The sequence below is a fragment of the Equus caballus genome, chromosome 17 (genome assembly GCF_041296265.1).
Source record: "Equus caballus isolate H_3958 breed thoroughbred chromosome 17, TB-T2T, whole genome shotgun sequence".
NCBI classification, from domain to species: Eukaryota; Metazoa; Chordata; class Mammalia; order Perissodactyla; family Equidae; genus Equus; species Equus caballus.
The window spans coordinates 23,884,508-23,906,978 of NC_091700.1; the positions used below are offsets into that span (position 1 = coordinate 23,884,508).

Below are 22,471 nucleotides of genomic sequence, written 5' to 3' on the forward strand. Positions count from 1 at the left end.
ATCAGTTCTGCAAGAAATGCTGAAGGGACTTATTTAAGTTGGAAAGAGAAGACCACAAATAGGGATAAGAAAATGATTTTTTTTAAAAAAACCCACTTGTAAACACAAAAATACAGTAAAGATAGATCAACCACCTATGAAGATAATATGAAGGTTAAAAGACAAAAGTATTAAAGTTACCCATTTCAATGATAGGAAGATGATGGATACACACACAAAATAAGAGATTAGATAAGATTTCAAAAACATAAAATGTTAGGGGAGGGAAGTAAAAGACCAGAGCTTTTAGGAAGAGGTCAAAGTAAAGACTACCAGTTCAATATAGATTGCTGTATAAGTAGAATATTGTATAGGAACCTCATGGTAATCACAAACCAGAAACTTATAATCAATAAACAAATAAGTAAGAGGAAAGTAATCAAGCATATCACTAAAGAAAGCCATCAAACGACAAGGGTGGAGAGCAAGAGAAGAACAAAGGAACAGAGAAGAACTACTAAAACATCCATAAAAAAGGTAACAAAATGGCAATAAATGCATATTTATCAATAGCTACGTTAAATGTTAGTGGACTAAATGCTGCAATCAGAAGGCACATGGTGGCCAATTGGATAAAAAAACAAGACCCTTATATATGCTGCATACAAGAGACACATTTCAGACCTAAAGACACTCACAAACTGAAAGTGAAACGATGGAAAAAGATAGACCATGCAAATGGCAATGAAAAGAAAGCTGTGGTAGCAATACTTACATCAGACAAAGTAGACTTTAAAACGAAAACTGTAACAAGAGACAAAGACGGGCACTACATAATGATAAAGAGAGCAATCCAACAAGAGGATATAACACTTTTAAATATCTATGCATACAGTACAGAACCACCTAAATATATAAAGCAATTATTAACAGACATAAAAGGAGAAATAGTAATACAATAATAGTGGGGGACTTTAATACTCCACTGAAACCAATGGATAGATCATCCAAACAGAAGACCAATAAGGAAACATTGGCCCTAAATGACACATTAGACCAGATGGACTTAGTAGATACATATAGAACATTCTATCCAAAACCACAGAATACACATTCTTTTCAAATGCACATGGAACATCCTCTAGAATAGGTCACATAGTAGGCCACAAAACAAGTCTCAATAAATTTAAGAAGATTGAAATAATACTAAGTATCTTTTCTGACCACAAAGGTATGAAACTAGAAATCAACGACAGAAAGAAAACCAGAAAACCCACAAAAATGTGGAGATTAAATGTAATGCTAGTGAACAACGATTGGATCAATGAAGAAATCAAAGGGAAAATTAAAAAGTACCTGGAGACAAATGAAAATGAAAGTACAGCACACCAAAATCTATGCAAGACAGCAAAAGTGGTTCTAAGAGGGAAGTTTATAACAATTCAGGCCTACCTCAACAAACAAGAAAAATTCCAAATAAATAATCTAAGTGCACCTAAAGGAACTGGAAAAAGAAGAATAAACAAAGCCCAAAATCAGCAGAAGGAAGGAAATAATAAAAATCAGAGGAGAAATAAATAAAATGGAGACTAAAAAAAATACAAAAAATCAGTGAAATCAAGAGCTAGTTCTTTGAAAAGATAAACAAAATTGACAAACCTTTAGCTAGACTCACCAAGAAAGAAAGAGAGAAGGCTCAAATAAATAAAATCAGAAATGAAAGAGGAGAAATTACAACAGACACCTCAGAAATACAAAAGATTATAAGAGAATACTATGAAAAGCTATACGCCAACAAATTGGATAATCTAGAAGAAATGGATAAATTCTTAGAAACATACAACCTTCCAAAACTGAATCAAGATGAAGTAGAGAATTTGAATAGACCAGTCACCGGTAAGGAGATCGAAACACTAATCAAAAACCTCCCCAAAAATAAAAGTTCAGGACCAGATGGCCTTCCTCGTGAATTCTACCAAATATTCAAAGAAGGCTTAATCCCTATCCTTCTGAAACACTTCCAAAAAATTGAAGAGGAGGGGAAGCTTCCTAACTCATTCTATGAAGCCAACGTTATCCTGATACCAAATCAGACAAGAATAACACAAAAAAAGAAAATTACAGGCCAATATCATTTATGAACATCGATGCAAAAATCCTCGACAAAATACTAGCAAATCAAATACAACAATACATTAAAAAGATCATACATCATGATCAAGTAGGACTTATTCCAGGGATGCAGGGATGCTTCAACATCCACAAATCAATCAACGTGATGCACCACATTAACAAAATGAAGAAGAAAAATCACATGATCATCTTAATAGATGCAGAGAAAGCATTTAACAAGACACAGCATCCATTTATGATGAAAACTCTAAATAAAGTGGGTACAGAAGGAAAATACCTCAACATAATAAAAGCCACATATGACAAACCTACAGCTAATATCACTCTCAATGGAGAAAAACTGAAAGCTATCCCTCTAAGAACAGAAACCAGACAAGGATGCCCACTTTCACCACTCTTATTTAACATCGTGTTGGAAGTCCTAGCCAGAGCAACCAGGCAAGTACAAGAAATAAAAGGGATCTAAATTGGAAAAGAAGAGAAACTGTCACTGTTTGCAGATGACATGACTTTATATATAGAAAACCCTAAAGAATCTAAAAAACTTGTAGAAATAATAAATGAATACAGTCAGGTTACAAGATACAAAATCAGCATGCAAAAACCAGTTGCGTTTCTGTACACTAACTATGAAGTAGAAGTAAGAATACAATCCCATTTACAATTGCAACAAAAAGAATAAAATACCTAGGAATAAACTTAACCAAAGAGGTGAAAGATCTGTACACCAAAAACTATAAAATACTGTTGAAAGAAATTGAAGAAGACACAAAGACATGGAAAGATATTCCGTGCTTCTGGATTGGAAGAATTAGCATAGTTAAAATGTCCATACTTCCTAAAGCAATGTGTAGATTCAATGTAATCCCTATCAAAGTTCCAACAACATTTTTCACAGAAATAGAACAAAGAATCATAAAATTTATATGGAACAGGAAAAGTCCCCGAATAGCCAAAGGAATCCTGAGGAAAAAGAACAAAGCTGGAGGTATCACACTCCCTGATTTTGGAATAAAGCTATAATAATGAAATCAGTATGGTGCTGGCACAAAAAACACACACGCAGATCAATGGAACAGAATCGAGAACCCAGAAATAAACCCACACATCTATACAAGGGAAGCAAGAGCATACAACGGAGAAAGGAGAGTATTTTCAATAAATGGTGTTGGGAAAACCGGACAGCCACATGCAAAAGATTGAAAGTAGAATGTTATCTTATACCATGCACAAAAATCAGCTCAAAATGGATTAAAGGGTTGAGTGTAAGACCTGAAACCATAAAACTTCTGGAAGAAAACATAGTATGCTCTTTAACATCGGTCTTAGCAGCATTTTTTCAAGTACCATGTCTGACCAGGCAAGGGAAACAATAGAAAAAATAAACAAATGGGACTACTTCAAACTAAAAACTTCTGCACAGCAAAGGAACCATCAACAAAACGAAAAGACAACCTAACAATTGGGAGAAGAAAGTTGCAAACCATATATCAGTTAAGGGGTTAATATCCAAAATATACAAAGAACTCATACATCTCAACAACAAAAAAAACCAACAATCTAATTAAAAAATGAGCAAAAGATCTGAACAGAGATTTCTTCAAAGACGATATACGGATGGCCAACAAGCACATGAAAAAATGTTCAACATCATTAACTATCAGGGAAACGGAAATCAAAACTACAATGAGGTATAACCTCACTCCAGTCAGAAGAGCTGTAATTAATAAGACAGGAAACTAAAAGTGTTGGAGAGGATGTGGAGAGAAGGGAACTCCATACACTGCTGGTGGGAGTGCAAACTGGTGCAGCTCCTATGGAAAACAGTATGGAGATTCCTCAGAAAATTAAGAATAGACCTCTCATGTGATCCAGCTATTCCACTGCTGGGTATTTATCCAAAGAACTTGAAAACACAAAGGCATAAAGATACTTGCATCCCTATGTTCATTGCAGGATTATTCACAAGAGCCAAGACTTGGAAGCAACCTAGGTGCCCATCAAGGGAAGAATGGATAAAGAAGATGTGGTATATATACACAAGGGCATACTACTTAACCATAAGAAATCATGAAATCTGGCCACTTGTGACAATATGGATGGACCTTGAGGATATTATGTTAAGTGAAATAAGTCAGAGGGAGAAAGTCAAATACCGAATGATCTCACTCATAAGTAGAAGAGAAAAACAGTGACAAACACACACATAGCAAGAGAGATTGGATTGGTCATTACCAGAGGGGAAGGGCGGAAGGGTGGAGGGTGAAAGAGGTGCTTAGGCACATGTGTGTTGTGATGGATTGTAATTAGTCTTTGGGTGGTGAACATGATGTAATCTACGCAGAATTTTGAATATATTACGATATACACCTGAAAGCTATATAATGTTATAATCCAATCTTACTGCAATAAAAAAATGAAAATAAAAAATAAAATGATGAAATATCTTCTATAAACGAAATCTTGGAAATGTAGACCAACTTCTTCCTTTTACAGTCAGTTGACCTCACAGCAGGTGGTTACGTGCTTAGTTCCATAGTGGGAGGGGTGGTGAGAAGGAGAGAGACTAGAAGCATGGAAGTCAAGGATTATTTGGATATTGAGGCAGACAGTTTTTGCTACCTGGGCTGCTTTTATGTACCGATAAGACAGAGAAGTGAAGGAGCCTTGGCTTCTTGGTATATTTTCAAGTGAAGGAGCCTTGGCTTCTTGGTATATTTTCAAATAGGACTTGTAGGAGGAATGTTTACAAATGAGAGTGTGGTAGGCAGAGCACTAGCAGAAGTCAGAAATTGAGATTCTAGTGTCTTCTCGTCCTTGGCAGATCTCCGCGATCCAGGAGATATTGCTTCTGTTTGTCTCAATCTCTGGTTGTAAAATGAAGAAGTTGGTCTAGATCTCCCAGGTTCCATTTATCCAAAGAAAGTTTATTACTTTATCAAATAGCTGATTTTGTCTGACTAGTCAAAACAGGGAAGGAAAATAGTTCTTAGTAAAATCATCTGTGAGGTTCTTAGATTAGTAACATGCATCAGAATAAATTTTTATGCATGACAAAGGAATATAAAACAAATGGAGCCTCAAATATAAAATGTATTCTGAAGTCCCAGATATACTGAGTATCTGGTCATATGCTCAGCAGACCCATCTAGGGACTCGGAAATAAAATAGGAATATATGTAAAAAATATTTTCCATCTAGTAGGGACTCAGTAATTTATTTAAAATTAAAAAAATCCAAACTAAAGAAGGAGATAACAGAGCATAAAAGTCAATATAGATAAGTAGAAATAAATGGTGGAAGGTTCTACAACAAGTTTTTTCAAGCCTCTCTCACCCTCACTCATGACACCCAGAAGAGAAGGACAGGGGTAAGAGAAAGGATTTTTTTTTTAACAGGCTCCCCATGTTGCTTTTCCATGTTCTCCTTCATGAGCAATTGTTTTTCTCCACCCTTACTGGCTTTGAGGTTTCTTTGCACAGCAGAGAAACGACAAGACAGGAGCCAATGGTGGAAACCTTGGTGGAGGGAAGTCACAACCTAGCTGTCTTCTCTCCACCTTTTCCATTAAAACCAGAGGTCAGTTTCCACCTGGAGTGTCTTAAGGTGCCATTTTGTAGCCCACAGAAGACAAATGATCACTTCTTGCCTCTGATATGTCCTCCAAAAATAGGTACTTGGCAGAGGTTTCAGATATATCATCATGTAGACATAAATCTGCTTTGTTTCTTGGGATACTTACTATTTACTTGTTGAGGCTCTTCAGCAAAGACCAGAAAACTTTTTAAAACTAATGGCATGCTACTTGAATAAGAACACCGTTCTTCCACCCGCTGGTGTTTGTGGGGGAGCCTCCCCATGCCAGGCGCGGTGCCGCGGGAGTGCCGCACAGTGTGTCCCCACCCTGTGGAGTCTTTCTGGTTGTTTTAATTTCCAGGTATGAGAAATACCTTTAAGATAGTGCTGGTCACACTGGATTGTAACTTTATTTATATGTCTGTCTCCCTCATGAAACCATTAATTCCTTGAGGAAAGGGATTTTGTTTTATTTTTGTCTGTTTATTCTTTGTATTCCATAGGCTAAAGCATAATAAAAACGCACTAGCTGTGTGGAGAGCAGGTGAATCCGGTGTGGGTGTTTCTGAAAGGCAGCAGAAGGTCTAACTGAGAGGAAATGGAGCACATCAGAGCTGGAGGGAAGCTGAGGGGGTGCATCTGCTTTCCACAAGAAGAAACTGAGGCCCGCTGTGATTAAGAAGCTTGCACAGGGCCATGCAGTGTTCGAGGCAGTGCTGGCACTGGCACGCAGGTCCCCCAGTTCCTAATCCAGTGTTGTGTCACTGTGCCCTCCTGTCTCATCATGCAGAAACATACAGACCATGTTCTGAGTAGAAAACGTAAACTTTGATCCCAGTGAAACACTGTTGATTACGTCTCATGCCGTCTTTCCCCCTTCACCCCCTGCTCCATCACAACTTTCCTTTAAAGCTTAATTAAAAGAAGAGATGAGGCCGTGTAGCTCTAGAAGATAGTGTAGCAGGGTGGGAGTTGAGGAAGCCCACGCTCTTCCTTTGGCTGTGGGGATATGACATTCATGGTGCATATCTCCTGGAGAATGTCAGTCGGCAAGCAGGGTGCTGTAAAACTGGAGTGAGCAGACATGGCCCTGCCCCTCAGAATGAAACGGGCCCAGTGGGCAGTACCATGGGAAGTCAGGGGAAGGGCTCGGGCAGCACCATGCTGAGCTCTGTGTGGGCCTGGGGACAGGACCACTTCTGCCTGGATGACTTTCATTCTGAGGACAGAACTCGTACATAGGAGTCCGCGTGATTAAAAAGCCCAACATCTGCAGCAGGCGCACGTTTGGTTTGGTGTATGTGGTAAGGCTGTGCTGTGTGGCTGTGCTCTGCCAGGCGTGGCACTCCGCTTGCCTGGCACGCAGCAGTCAGAGCAAAGGTTACCAGCATATCAGAATAGGAAAGACAGAACCATTAACACCGTCAGGGTCTGCAAACTGTGCAAGTTCTCACAACCACAGGGTAGTCTTTATGGCTGCATAGTGGAGAAGAAAATCTGTCAGAAAATCTGTTCATTCAATTTTGTACACTCAACCAGCTCTAACTAGCCGTAAGTTTATAGTTTTAAAGTGTGGAATGAAGACAGTGCAGTTAATATAGTTACTCTGCATCCTATCAGCCCTTTCTACAGTCACAGTATAAACTGGGGAATGATCAGAGTGGCGGGTTTCAATGTAATTTATACTGCCCATTGCAGTGTATTCCATGCCTGAAAGCTGTGCTCTGTGCAAATATAGTAGCATTATTCTTTTCTTTCCAAAATAATCTGCTCACTTTGGGGTCTGCACACACAAATACTCAGAGTACACTCAAGTGTTCACTCATCAGAAATGTCCTTTACTTTCCTTCCTCCTTTGGGAATACAGTTAAAACTTCAAAGTCTTCTTAACTAAGAAGCTGATATGTTCATCTTGTTCTTACTGTGGTGGCTGAGAGTTTCTCTTCCAGTTAGGATGTAAAAAGTTACAAGAGAACATTGCTTCCATCAATAAGAAAGAGAAACCAGATGATGTACAAAGTAATCATTTTTCTTGAACTCTGAAGAGGGTCAAGGCCTCCTGAGGAGAGACGGGACACTTGAGCTGTTTAACATTTAGCAGAGCGTGGGAGGATCAGGTGTACCCCACAGAAGCAGGTAAAATGAGGTCTTAGAGGGTGAATGTGGGTTAACACACATCAGTTTAGAATAACCAGGAGCCCAGGTACAAGGGAAGTTCACATTCGCTCAAAGACTCTTTTCTACAGGCTTCCACCAGGTGCTCATAGGATTAGAGGCCTGGAGACCAGACAGAACCCCTCTTGGTGGTGGAGCCATGCAAGAGCTCATCATGCTGGGGGTTAGGCACGATGTAACGTACCGTCTGCTCCCCCAGACCCTTCTCTCCTGTGGCATGAAAGTTGCTCAGAGGGCAGCAGATCCCCTAACCCCCAGGACCCAAGCAAATAGCTACTGCTTCTGGTGGGAGGCTAAGGAAACCCTTCTTCCTGCCCTTTGTAACCAGCAAAGATCCTCTGCTTCTGGGGCAAAGCATAGCAGCAAAAGCAGGGCCACCTCTTAGGCCCCTGATCTTTCACTGGCACAAAGCAGAGTTCTCCTTTGGCTGCACAAGGGACAGGAAACTCTCATGCCCAAGATGGGGACAGTTACAAGGCAGAGTTTAGCTGCCATGGGAAAGAGAGGCACAGGTGCTGAGGAGGCCCCACTCTGAGGTCCAGGTCCACAGGTCCTTCCTAAGATTTAGGTTGGGCCAAGGGAGCCAAGAATTTTCCCTGCTGCGACTGTGAACCCAGCTCCTGGAAACAAAGCAACAGCAGCCCTCTGCTGGATGGCGAATGTGGAGAGGGACCACCTTTGTGACACAAGTGAGAAGGGACTGCAGGGTGGAGCAGGAGCACTAAGAAAAATCTGGCATTCCAGACCCCATACAGGGCACAAGGTAATAGCCCATCGCTAGGGGATTTTGGTGCTGTGCTGTAGTAGACAACAATAGCAACATATCTGTTCAACCTTGAGTAGGTTGACTTAATCTAGTGATGGCAAGCCAGAAGACCATGCGAGCCCATTTCCAGGTGGAAATACTGTTTGCCTCATTTACTACTGTTCTACAAATGATGTCCATTATTCAGCAAAAACCATGGCACTAAAAAGGCGAGGAGGAGTGACCTGTTGTCAGGAGATAAGGCAGTGAACAGGAGCAGGCTCAGAGAATCCAGGTATGGAAACTGTCAGATAGGGACTTTAACTATGATTACTGTATTAAAGGATGTAGTGGAAAAAGTGGACAACATGCATGGACTCATAGAGAATATCAACAGAGAGATTAAAATTATTTTTTAAAAAAGTTAAATGGAAACTACTAGAAACAAAAAATATGATAAATTGAATTTGTCAGCAAACTGGACATAGCTGAGGAAAGAATCAGCTAACTGAAGCTTAAGTCAGTACAACATAAAAAGAAACATAAAATGAAACATAAAAAGAGAGAGGAAAAGAGAAAAGGAGAATGTGTAGGAAAAAAAACACTCCTCCTGTGTTTCTTGTCTGCTCTCAGTTCTCCACTGCACACACAGCGCTGTGCCTCTGACACCAGGGTGTGTGTTTCCCCACATCAGCGATTCTGTGTGACATCAGCTGGTTGTCCTACAGTTCAATTCGATCCTGACACTAGTGGGAGTTAGTGTAGACCCCACAAGGTAAGGGCTCAGTCCCACAAGACTGCCTTTACGTCATATGCCCATCATAAGTCCTAGGTTGTCACCTGAGCTTCTGACCAACTGGCTGTAAACCAGGGTTCCCAGAATAACATCTTTCAAGTACCGAAAGACCAAAATTGTAAAAAGCCTCAAATCCTGTCAATCCAGAATTCTATACCCAACAAAAGTATCTTTTAAAAATAAAGGCAAAATAAAGACTTTTTCAAACAAACAAAAGCTGAGGGAATTTACTGCCAGGAGATCTGCACTATAAGAAATGTTAAAGGAAGTTCTTTAGGCAGAAGGAGTACCAGACGGCAGTTTGGATCTACACAGAGAAATGAAGAAACCCTGAAATGGTGAAAATGAGGGTAAATATAAAAGTCATATTTTTCATTATTTTAATTACTTTAAACAACAATTGTCCAAAGTAAAAACAATAACAATGTATTGTGGGTTTATAACAGAAGTAAAATAGGACAGAGCACGGGAGGGAGAAATTGGAAATATACGGTTCTAAATATATGATGTTCTCTTACTATGCATGATGTGTTTTAGTATTATTTGAAGGTGATAAGTTAAACATGTATATCGTGAGCCCTAGGGCAGCCACTAAAAAAAGTTAAAACAAAAGTGAATAAAAGCCAGTTGTGGAGATAAAATGACATCATAAAAAGTAATTAAAAGAGGGCATAAAGAGAGGCAAAAAGGAGAACAGGCACAAAAAGGCAAAGGCACAAGAACAGATGGGACAAATAGAAAACCACTAGAGAGATGGGCGGTGTAAATTCTACCATATCAGCCTTTACATTGAATGTAAATGACCTAAACACACCAATTAAAAGTGCAAGGTTGTCGGATTGCATAAAAAAGCAAGACCCAACTATATGCTGTCTAAAATAAACCCACTTTAAAGACATGGAAAAGTTAAGATTAAAAGGAAAAGGTTTTACTATGTAAACACTGATCAAAGGAAGAAGGAATGACTTCATTAATATCAAAATAGACTTTGGGACAGCAATTGTTACCAGGGGTAAATGGAACATTACATCGTGACAATGGATTCACTTCACCAAGAAGACATGATAATCTTAAATTTTTGTATATATTCAACAGCAGACCTGCAAAATACATAAACAAAAACTGATAGAATTCAGGGGAGAAATTGACAAATCCACAATTATTGTGGCAGCTTCAACACTCCTCTCAATAACGCGTAGAAGAAGTATACTAAGAACCAGCCAAGGGAGCAGAGGGACGCAGCATCGTCATCAGTCACTGCAGCTGTATACACATTCCTTTGAGGTGCACGTGGAACGGCTACCAAGGCAAACCGTTTTCTGGGCCATAAAACAAATCTCAACAAATTTAAAAGAATTAAAATCAGACAAAGCATGTCCCCTGAACACAATGAAATTAAACTGAAAATCACTAACAATAAGATATCAGGAAAAATCCACTAATTGGATTACTAAGGTGACTGCTCATCGCAGAGACACCTTCCAGGTGGTTCAGTGTGGACAGGAATGGATATGGAAAGGGACATTCAGAGAGCTTCATACTGTTTTAGATATTTGTTGAATTACTTCTATAACTTTTTTAGAAACTTTGCAATTAATCTCATTATAGGAAAACTTAATTTCAGTATATGGAATTTTAAAAAGAGGTTAAATAAGTTATTGGAAGATAGGAGAGGTGCTTTAAAATAGAAAACACATTGATGTGGTTTTGAAATTCTTTAATCATTTGACTTTAATTAGAAGAGTCCTACTTGGAGAGGTTAGATGCCATTCAAGCATTAGTTGCATAGTAAGTAAAATTATAGGAAAAATTCAGGTTACTTGTACAATAAGTAAAACTAGAGGGAAACTATTAAGTATCTTATTTTAGTAATGAATATGATGTTAATATTAAAATTAAAGTAATAATATCATTAGTACTATACATTTTTTGCCCAGCGCACGTTTTTGTGTCAGGCAGACAGGGAAGATGTAATTAGTGTACGCAGGGACTCACGAGGTTAATTTGATGAGGTAATATGTAAATCAGAGTTGCTCTGTATTCAACATTCTACCCCATTTTCTGTAATTAGTATCCACTTTATGTCATTTTCTGCTGGTCACCCACTCTCCTTTTCGATTTTTCACTATACCTAGTCACTGTTTATCATTCGAAATACATTCGAGGACTGCGTTGGGGAGGGTTATGGGGCAGTGAAATGTGATGCATTACAGTAATGAGGGTCAGAGATGAGGGGAGGGATTCTTAAGAGATTCCTCACAAATGGCATTATGAAGTGAAATTAGTTACTCAGGTTGCTATGAGCATGTACAAATGCTGGATGAAATATAACCAAGTGTGTGCGTGTGCATATACATCTTTTAAAAAATATTGCTGTGCTGGAAAGAACGAATTGGCAGCTCTGCTATAGCTGTTAGAAGCTAAGGGAGTTGAGCGGGGAATGGACACTGAAATGGATGCCGGAGGCTAGGTTTTCATTTCATATCCAGAAGTGTGTCTTGGGCCAGGCTGAGGCAGTGAGCTAGAACTGAGTTCTCGGAATGAACGCTGTGGTTTGCAGAGGGTTGTCAAATCCCTTAAAAGTTGAGTAGAAAAACTGTGCTCACCAGCCCTGAGAAATAGCTTGCCATCTGTCTGGGGCTCCAGCAGTAAGAAAAAAAGCCAAACTCTTCCATGAGAAATTAGAGGCCCAGTTCTGTGCCAGAGTCTCAGTAGAAACAAAGACCAAATTTCTCTATGAGGAAACTCTCGTGAAGCAGGGTGCAGAGAACACACCCCGACTGTGAGCAGTGATGTGTGTTGACTTAGTAACCTGGCTGACAAACAGCTCATCGTGGGGAGCCTTGAACGCCTGGTCCCTTGGTATTCTATCTTCTCTACCAGGGCCTGGTAATACACGAAGAACTTTTTTCCAAGGGCGAGCAGTTCTCTGCTGTGATGGCATGGGCATACTTCAGAATCCTAGGGGCATGTGTTTGATTCTCTCCCTGGAGCTTGCCATGGGCTCCATACTGCGTCTTTTCCCATCTCTGACACCTCCATACCATCCAGGGTCCACTGGGTCATGTGGCCTAAACAGCTCGCTTACACCACGACCTGGTCCTGTTGCAAAGTCCTGTCTTGCTGCAGGCCCCACTCAAAGCTGGCAGCTGCCATGTCACCCAGTCTAGGGACCAGAGCAGTATTCATAGATGCGTTGCTCCCAGGACCCAACCTAACAGGCGCCATGCTTCCTTCTTTGTGGTGCGGGATGTTAAATTTGTCTTTTACTTAGGAGGGGATATCCCAGCATGCCCCTGACCACTGGGCCCCTAGAATCTTCACTGTAGTTGCCAGACCCTGAGTCTTCGTAGGGTTTATCTTCCATACTTGGGAGTGCATGTGTCTTACCAAGGTCTCCAGTGTACAAACCACCCACCACTTGCTCGTTCTGTCCATTCAGCATGATGTTGTCAATCTCTTTCCTCCCTCATCAGGCCCAGAACTAGTTATCAACTTGACATCCAGGAGGAGGTGCCTGCAGCTAATTGCAGAAGCCACCTGCTGACTTGTGGGAGAGAGGCCTCTGCAGCATCTTCCAGCCCATTGGTGTGCTTACCACTTCTAGAGGGTCCTAGTGGGGCAATGGGGAGGTGTTTAGACTCAACATCATCATGGGCATCCATCAGAAGTCCCTATTCCAGTTTTTAGGATCCCAGGTTTTCTCTACCATAGCCCGGACCTGCATGATAGACCTACCTTGACTGAGTATTCAAATGTTTTGAGTTCTATAACTCTCACAGTTGGGTCTTCAGCCTGCAGTTCCATTACAGGTCATGATGAGGACCCGCCAAGAAGGCTCTGATGTTCTCACACTTAGCTATTAACTGTTTACTAACAGCTTGCAGTATCTCATTATCCTTATGCAGGGTATCAGTACAACCTAGCAGTAACTAGCCAACTCTGCTGTTTTTGTAGGTGTTTTTCCTTCTGTATTTTCCAAGTGTCTGTGTTATTATGCCTATCACGGCATTTTACTCCACCAGGACATTTTCCGGGACACTACCAGTGAAATCTTTAGCAGTTGGACCAGGACCTTGCAGCAGGGACCATCAGTTAGGACAGTATCCTGTTCATCTGCAGAGTGGTACATGAACAAGTCCTGAATCCCCATCTTAACAACCTTTTTGCTCAGATCACTCTCGGGGCCACTTGTATTGGTCTGAGTTCTTTGAGAAACAGATGCCAAGAAGGGATCCACACCTGCAAGGATTTGATTAGGGTAAATGCCTGTGTGAAAGGACATAGAGAGGAAGCTAGAAAAGGCAGGAAGGTGCAAGTCTGACCCTTAGTGAAGGGGAGAGGGGAGCAGTTTCTCTCATAGTTGTCTGTGGTCCAAGGGAGATTGGGCAAAGCCGTTGGGCAGTCCTTGTCTGTCTCTTGTCTTTGCCAGTTTCTCTGTTCTCGTATTTCTTGCTACTGACTAACTTTGTCAGTCTCCATTTCATGTGGTGAAAGAGTTATCCATCTCTGCCATTCAAGAGAGCGGCAGCTAATCTGGGTATCATGGTCCCACTTCCAAATTCCTAGGGAAGGACTCTGACCTGGTTTCACCTGTGTCTTGAATCTAGTTCACAGTTATGTGAACCAGGCTGTGTCTCTCTAAATTGAGACATTTCCCAGAGAAGTTGGACAAACTACAGATTTACCAGTAATACCTTATGTAACCTCTAATAATCCTTAAATATTTGATCAGCAATCTTTGATTTTTTTCCTAGCGTATAGAATGACTTTGAAGAATGAGTTGGATGGGTCATAGTTCTTCCGATGAGGGAACTGAGAGGCATACTAAGTAGTTCATCGGTGACTAATTGGGTTAGTGCGTTATATGTTTGTTTTTGTAATTGCAAACCATTTTCAAGAGTAATGACTGACCCAACATTTTCTCCTTCACCTCTTCCTTGCTCTTCAATTTATTCAAAAGTGGATTAGTGTCAGATAACATAAAGGCTATCTGGGAAAAAATGCATCTATTAGAGTACTTCACACTGAATTGGAAAGCCATGAAAGTCATTTCTAGGTGATTAGAACTTTAAAAAGAAACTGCAAAACCCTATTTCTAAAATTGTGAAGACAGTAGCATGTCCTCTCTCTGTTGTCCTTTGTATTTAGACAAGTGTGGGAGCTCCAGATAAAGGGATAATGGTAGTGAGAACTGAAGGCTAGGATTAATTAGAGCTGAAATACTGTAACAACAGGTGAAGAGCCCAAAGAGAAGGCCAAATAGAAATATGTGTATTACATGCGAATATAGTCGGCAGACGATTTTTAAATGTTTGAGTTGTGTTGTGGACTGTGAAAGGCATTGTGGGGAATACAGAATTTGTAGACTCAGTCTCTAAATTCAGGGAGTTTATAGTCCACCTTGAGAGAAAAGACAGTCGTCATTGCTTGCCCAGTACCAGGCACATAGACTCCTGCAGGCTGCTTGGAATAATAAGTGGAGAAATGAACAAACAGCTGACATGTTGCCTCTTCTGAATCCTTCTCAGACCTCTCTACTGTTTTAAAATATGATGTATTAATAGAAAATGTGAGGTATAGTGAAGCCAACACAGATCAAGAGACGATTACCACTGGAAAGATTGTTACAGATCCCAAGAGGAGGGGGCACGCCACACCACAGGGGGCCACATGGTGAAGCACCAGGGTTGGTCAGGAGGCAGGAGTGAGGGGGAGCTGGTGTAAAAGCCTTTATGATGGTTTTTGCATGAAGGAACAGGTGAGGCAGGGTAAGCAGGTTCAGGATTGGCTAGTTTGAACAATTTCAGCAGGTGGTAGGGCACAGTGTTGTCCCTAGTTGTCTGGTACCCGGCCCTGGGGTGATAGTGGCCCTGAGCATGAGAGCCCGATAGAGGAGGTTGTGGGGGTATGGGCTCTGGGTTGGTAGGTTTGCATTGAAAGATGAGCTCCTGGGTGAGTTTATTAGCTCCAGGATTTGGCTAACCCTGGGAAGGGCAGTCCCTTCAGGGTCAGCAAGGTCCCGGGTGTCGGAGCATCAGAATACAGAAAATTAAAGACATGGGGGGCCGGCCCGGTGGCGCAGCAGTTAAGTTCACATGTTCTGCTTCTCGGCGGCCCGGGGTTCGCTGGTTCAGATCCCGGGTGTGGACATTGCACCGCTTGACACGCCATGCTGTGGTAGGCGTCCCACGTATAAAGTAGAGGAAGATGGGCACAGACGTTAGCTCAGGGCCAGGCTTCCTCAGCAAAAAGAGGAGGACTGGCAGTAGTTAGCTCAGGGTTAATCTTCCTCAAAAAAAAAAAAAATTAAAGACACGATTAATACACCTATAGAGTTAAGCCATTCTCTTTTGTGCCCTAATACCATCATAAGCAAGTCTCTAGGTCAGTACTTTCAGTAAGTCTGCCACATACACGTGGAACCTTCCTGTGCCTCCCGTTTTAAGTCAGCAGTTCACTGTGACACGAGAGGGGGGTGTCTTAAGTATAAAACTGAAGGCTTTTGGCAGGGATGGAGTGGGCATCAGAGCAGATGAGAGCACTTCTAACTGAGAACGTTGGGAAAGTCTTGTGTGTGTTTTCAAGACTGACTGTGTGGGAAACAGCCTGTGCCAGCTCCCAGGTATGCCAGAGTCACGGCACGTCTGGTATTAGGGAGCTCCTCAGTTCAGGGAAGGAGGAGAAGGTCTTTAACTAGCTTTGGCCATGTTCTGGCCGTGCTGGTGGGACCTCTGTGTGGTGTGTGTATAATTAGGATTCTGTGTATTTGAACAATTGCAGGTCCAAAGAAGTGTGCGTGGTGGGCTGGGGAGATGCTGTACTGGGATGTTTCTGGGCATGTCAGTTAAAAAATATGGGGAAAGAGTGACATTTCATCCTGAATAAATGCGAAATGAATATGGAAGAGGGGACTGTTATATACATCGTCAGCATTCAGCTCCTAAATCTTGTGTTTATCCCAAATTCTTGTAAAACCCTCTTTTGAGAAATGATTTAAAAACTAATTCATGCTTGGGCCAGTTTCACACACCAGCAGTCTGCTGATGACTTGAGAGCCTTGTGTCCATCGGGTCGTTAGCCCACCTGTGCCACCTTTGGAAGCGTGTGCCGCCCGTCCTCCCATCGCCCACTCCACCTGCAGTGCTCTGCACTTCTGTGTGGAATCATGGTTTTTGTTGCTTCATTTCCTTCTAGTTCTCCTGGAGTGAATCCCTGCTGATCAGTTGTCAGTATTTTTCTTTCCCATACTTTATGTTTTCATTAAGTTTATTAATGATTTTTGCTTTTTTTCCCTATGAGGAATTCTAGTTTTCTAGTTTGTTTTATTTTGATTAGTTACCATCCTATTGCTCTAATCAATTCTCCCAGAAAGAAAAGACAACTCATGGTAAATCTTTGTACTTTCACCTAGAGACTTGTAGATCTAGAATTTTCCTATTTTAGCACTCTTTCCTTGGGGGTGTACCTCTTCTTTTCATAATTTTTGTGTAAATATTATCTATTTTCTGTAGTTCAGCATTATCCTCGAACAGTAATCTGTTCCTTTTTTATTCCTATAAGAATAATTAACATGATAACAACATATAAGATGTAATAAAATTAATATAATCAGTGAAATTTTTTAATGTACTATATGCCAGGCACTGCTGTGAGTGATTTCTAATAATGTAATAACTCATTAAATCCTCCCTCTCTAAGGTAGGTGCTGTTATTATCTCCATTTTACGGGGAGGAAACTGAGGCACAGAGAGGTGATGTGCCATAGGCAGTGCGCCTGTGTCCACGGGTGAAGTAGTATTTGAGTCTGAAAATAAGGTCAGGACGTTCAGCGGCCACCTTACTGGACAGAAGGCAGCAGTAGTCATAAAAACATTGGCATAATTGAACTTTTCCTTTCCAGCTGCCACGCATTTTTGCCCTCCTCTGCCTCCTTCCCCACGTGACCTCTGCCCCGGGACCCTTTGTGAGTTAGCCCTTATTCACCCTTCAGATTGCAGGTCAGCAGTCGTGGGCTCAGAGAGGCTGCCCATGACTCCTCAGAGAGGTCAGCACTCGGTCCCCACAAATGGTTCCATGACCCCAAGCCTTAACCTGTGCTGTTGGATCAGGGTCGCCCTTCCTTGCCAGAATAAAGTTCCACTGGGGACCTTGTCTGCTCTCACTCCCCACTGGGTCCTTGTCACCTCAGATGCTGCTGTGTCTGTGGTGGGTGCTCAGCAAGTATTTATTGGGTACGTGAAGAAAGGGTTTGAAGAAAGGAGGAAGACAGACAGAGATTGATTACGTGCTTACCGCATCCCCGGTTCTTTAGGCGCAGGATACCGTGCCGTGTGCCATTCCACTGTTGTGCCGAACACCCAGCTAGAGGGCTTGAAACAAATAGGACATTATTTGTCTCGCATAACAAGAATTCCAGATTGGCGTTTCAGGGCTGGCTTGACTGCTAACAGATGTCACCAAGGTCCTAGGGCTTGCTGTGTTTCTGCTCCTGCAAGTTGGGCAATATGATCGTCTTGTCAAAACGACAGCCACTGGATTTTCTGCTGCTGTGTGAACAGTAAATTTGTTGCATGAGTCGTAGGTTTGAAACTGTGCATACTTCCTGAAAGAGAAAGTTGAGATTTTATTTTATTTATACTGTGCTTTCTGAGGAGAGGTGAAAGTAATTCGCAGGATAATGAAGGCGGCTTTCCTGAAGTGCCTCATGAGCCTTTACTGTCTGTTCTTATTTAAGGCACTGAAAGTTGATTGGAAAACTGCGTGTCGGGAGAGGTGATTGACAGGTGTCCTGTGGGTTGTCCTAGTTGGCAGTTTCAGCAGGGGAAGCGCCCCGCCCCAGCATCAGTGTTCGTAGATCTCTTCTCCTAACACATTCTCCAGGGAAAAATGTTCCAGTCTCTTTGTAGGGGGAGTAAACACAGGCTGCCAGTGTTCAGGGAGCCAGGTGGAGAAGGGAGCTGGGGGTGGAGGAGGGGAGTGGTCGCTCTGACCATTCAGTATGGGCTTTGGCTTAATACTCCTGGTTTCAGTGCATTTCCTACCCCGACCTTTAGCTGTGCCTAGTGTCTCAAGTCCTGATTCTTGAATTCACCTTTCCAGAGGGTAAATCATGGTGGATGGGGTGGAGGAGGGGCAACACAGGAAGGGAGAAGGAATTCACCAGTGGTTTTTTGTTTTTTAGTTTTTGTTTTTGGTGAGGAAGATTGGCCCTGAGCAAACATCTGTTGCCAATCTTCCTCTTTTTGCTTGAGGAAGATTGTCACTGAGGTAACATCTGTGCCAATTTTCCTGTATTATGTATGTGGGATGCTGCTACAGCATGGCTTGATGAGAGGCGTGTAGGTCTGCACCTGGGATCCGAACTCACAAACCCTGGGCTGCCTAAGCGGAGTGTGCAAACTTAACCACTATGCCACTGGGCCAGCCCCCACGAGTGGATTTTTAAAAGCCAGTCCTGTTCTCACACGCCTCCATTTCCCCTGCTCCCCTACTTCATAGGTACTGGCGCCTCCTCTTCCCGGGCTCTTCTGGGGGAGGTTCTGTGGTGCAGGTGGGCTCATGTCCGGCCTCCCCCTGGCAGCCTCAGTCTGGCCTTTCTGTGTCTTAACCTGGTCAGCTCTGCCCACAGTGTCGGGCTGTGGTGTCCTCTCCTGCTCTGAGTGCTTGTGGGCTTGTGCCTGTTCTGTCTCTTGCCATTTTAGTGGAGAGGGAGGGGAGGTGAAAATGCATGTGTTCATTTGCTCGTGCTTAACTGGAGATCTGACATATATTATTTTTTATAAAAATAGGAGTGTACTGTACGTCTGTCTTTGAAATCTATAAAATTCATTTTAGTAATTCAGCATCTATTACATATTTAGCTGATTTTCTCGTGTAGAAATGATAGGATAATGAAACTTCCTGGGAAGGAATCAGTTTTCAAGAGAATTAAAACTCTAGATTTGTTAAAATGTGAATGTGAGCTTTAAAAAAGTCTTTTTAATTTTCAGCTCGTGAGCCATGCCGCTAGTGAAGCGGAACATCGAGCCCCGGCACCTGTGCCGAGGAGCGCTGCCCGAGGGGATCGCCAGTGAGCTGGAGTGCGTCACCAACAGCACCCTTGCTGCCATCATACGCCAGCTGAGCAGCCTGAGTGAGTCTCTCATTTCTAGAATCCCTTTGTTCTGACCACCAGTGACATTTTATGAATTTAAATATTAAATTAAATTTGATTTAATTTGATCTCTGTTCAACAATTATGTGATTGTCCAAAGAAGAGACTGTAGCTGTGAAGGAAAGAGCCTGCCTCGCTCCCTCCCTCCCGAGCTCCCAGTGAAAGGGACGGCTGCGCCCTGCTGGCCTTGCGGTACCGCTCTGTGACGAAGACGATGTCCAGTTAGAATGACCGATTCTCAAATGATTAGAGAAGACCAAATGTGTGGATTTAAAGTCGTGTTACTTTTTAAAAGCTTATTAAAATGAAGATAAGATAAACGGTGGTTTTTAAAAAACTTTTAGTGAATTATTTTGTTAAACTTTGGACGGGACTAATTGTTTTTTAAAAATGTAATAAACTGAAAGCAAGTTAACGCTTGTAATATGCCTGGCACACAGTAGATGCTCTGTAAGTATTTGTTGATTAAATAATATTCCAAATGAATCGAAGAATAAAGTCCAAAATTAGTGAGATCTGCTGATTTTAGCCTACTAAAAGTTCAAATGCAGGTGCTGACTTCCGAATTGAGGTCAAATATGATTATTAGGTATATACAGTACCATGTATTATATACCTAGGTTATGTACATACAAGCAAATGCAAACATAGGGAAGAATAGACTTTCTGTTATTCTAAATTGAACGTTAATGTGAATCACCCAAAGGATATTCCATGTTTTAAGACCCAAATATGCATGAAAATGCTTTTCTCCTCAAAGCTTTTTGAAGTTGTAAAACATTCTGAGAAATGCTTTGTTGGGTGATTTCGTTGTCCTGTGAACGTCATAGAGTGGCTCACACAGACCTCGGTGGTACAGCCCGCTGGACGCCTAGGCTGTGTGATCCTCGTCTTACGGGACCACCGTCGTATGTGTGGTCCATTGTTGGCTGAGACGTCGTTATGCGGTGCGTGGCTGTGTTTCTTCCTTAGTAACTTTTACATTTATGTTGTAATCTTGTTCTCTCACTTCATCCACTCCTTTTTAGTTTAGATGGTTTACACGGCATTTTGGGTGACACGTTTTCACAGTTAAATTTTTCAGGAACTCTGTTAACAACTGGAAAATCCTCCATGAAATTTCAGATGCTAGTAGCCTCAAGCACAGGAGAACTTTCTTAAAAACCTCAAGTACTTTTATTTATTTTGGAGAAGAAGTATTGTGATAAGTATATTTTTCTTTAAAAGAGTTGCACTATATATTGTTATTGATAGATTTTTAATATATCTGCAACCATTGACTAAGGCAAAAGTAGCTTGGAAATTACTTAAAATGTGTTTTCGAGTTCTTCTAGAATCTAAACTAATTACAATTGATTTTTGGTAGTGGTTGTTGATGAATCTGGAAATTCATATAATTACAGGAAGATACCTTGTAAATTATTGAGGGGTGGAAATGTTTCTGTTTGCCTTCATACATTTTTGTAAGAACGTCTTAGTCTCTTGTTTTTATCGCTGAAATGTCTATTGGCGTAGAGTATAAGTGATGAAAACCAACACAAACTTAAAGTTTTAATAGTCAAGCTATATCGCATGCATAATATTCAGCATAGTGTTATGTTAGCCGTGTTTATGGTGCCTGCTTGGCCACAGTCTCTGGTAAGTTGAAACTACCCACAGAGTACGTTTTGTTCCATGTAGTCCACTTGGGATAGAATAATGGTAGCCCGTCCAAGGACGTTCATGTCTTAATCTTTGGAACTTGTGGATATGTTATGTGACGCAGCAAGGAGGAGTTAAGGTTGTTAATGAGCTAACCGTAAGAGGAGGAGATTGTCCTGGATTATCCTCACCCATTGTAGTCACTGGGGTCCGTTAAGTGCGGAAGAAGGAGGTAGAAGATCACTGTGAGAAGGATGTGACGTGAGGAAGACTCGGCCATTGCTGGCTTTGAAGATGGAAGGAGAGGCCCAGAGCCGTGGAATGCAAGCAGCCCATGGAAACTGGACAACGGCAAGGACACGGATCTCCGCGAGAGCCTCCAGGAGGAACACAGCTCTGCCAACACCTTGTGTCAGCCCAGTGAGGTCCAGTTCAGACTTCTGACCTCCAGAACTGTAAGATGATGAATTTGTGTTGTTTCAAGGTTTGTGGTAGTTTGAGCCAGTAGGAATAGCAGCTGTAGGAAACTAACGCACCACTCTGGCCTTGGTTACATTTGTACACACGAATCACGGTAGCCTCTGAGTGGACCAGGGACTTGTACTGGCCTCAAGGGCGGTCAGTCCTTAGCTGGGCTGCCTCAGTGGATCTCAGCTCCGCCTCTAGTAGAGTCTCATGGGGAGCTTTGAAACAAGAGGCTAGGAGTCACTCGAGAGATTGTGATTGGAGTGTGTACCAGCGATGCGACCTGCGACATTAGACACCATGTGTCTGGACTGAAAAGATGAGCTGCGTCAGTCATATTCTTGCAGCAAGTTTGAACTAAGAAGCACAGTGAATTTGCTGGTTTATTATAGGATCTACTGCTGAGATGTCATCCAGGACTGAAGAAGTCCTGATGGCCACCTGCAAGCCGAAGTTGTAGAGGGGGCAGAGGTTAGGAGAAGGGAGAGAGCCAGCAGGTAAAGAAAGGGAAAGGAATGTGCAGAGAGAAACAGGGGCTGGACGCGGGAGAGACACAGGGCCCAGCACGGTGGAGAGAGCAGCTGGCCCTGAGACCTGCCCAGGACGGCTTTCCAGCTCCTGTTCGGGGAGCAGTGCTCAGCTATCCTGAGAGAAAACCCTCCCCGACTTCAGGGTCCTCGTGTGCATCTGCACTTGCAACCCAAAGAACCTTACAAAAAGAGGAGTGAGAGTATGGGGATATGTACACCAAAGATATAATTTTAGGAAGCTAAGATACTAAATTATTAATTGATGATAGAATAGC

At 42.0% G+C, this 22,471-nt stretch overlaps 1 protein-coding gene across 21 annotated transcripts in view; it reads left to right on the forward strand.

Annotated features, from left to right (window-relative positions):
* Window positions 1–22,471, forward strand: part of WASF3 (WASP family member 3) — a 122,025-nt gene that overhangs the window by 59,422 nt on the left and 40,132 nt on the right. For all 21 annotated transcript variants that reach the window (XM_023621433.2, XM_070240178.1, XM_070240166.1 and 18 more), the window contains one exon: window positions 19,397–19,539. In XM_023621433.2, the coding sequence (XP_023477201.1) occupies window positions 19,407–19,539 (133 nt within the window). In that variant the 5' untranslated portion in view covers window positions 19,397–19,406. The remainder of the gene's footprint in view (window positions 1–19,396; window positions 19,540–22,471) is intronic.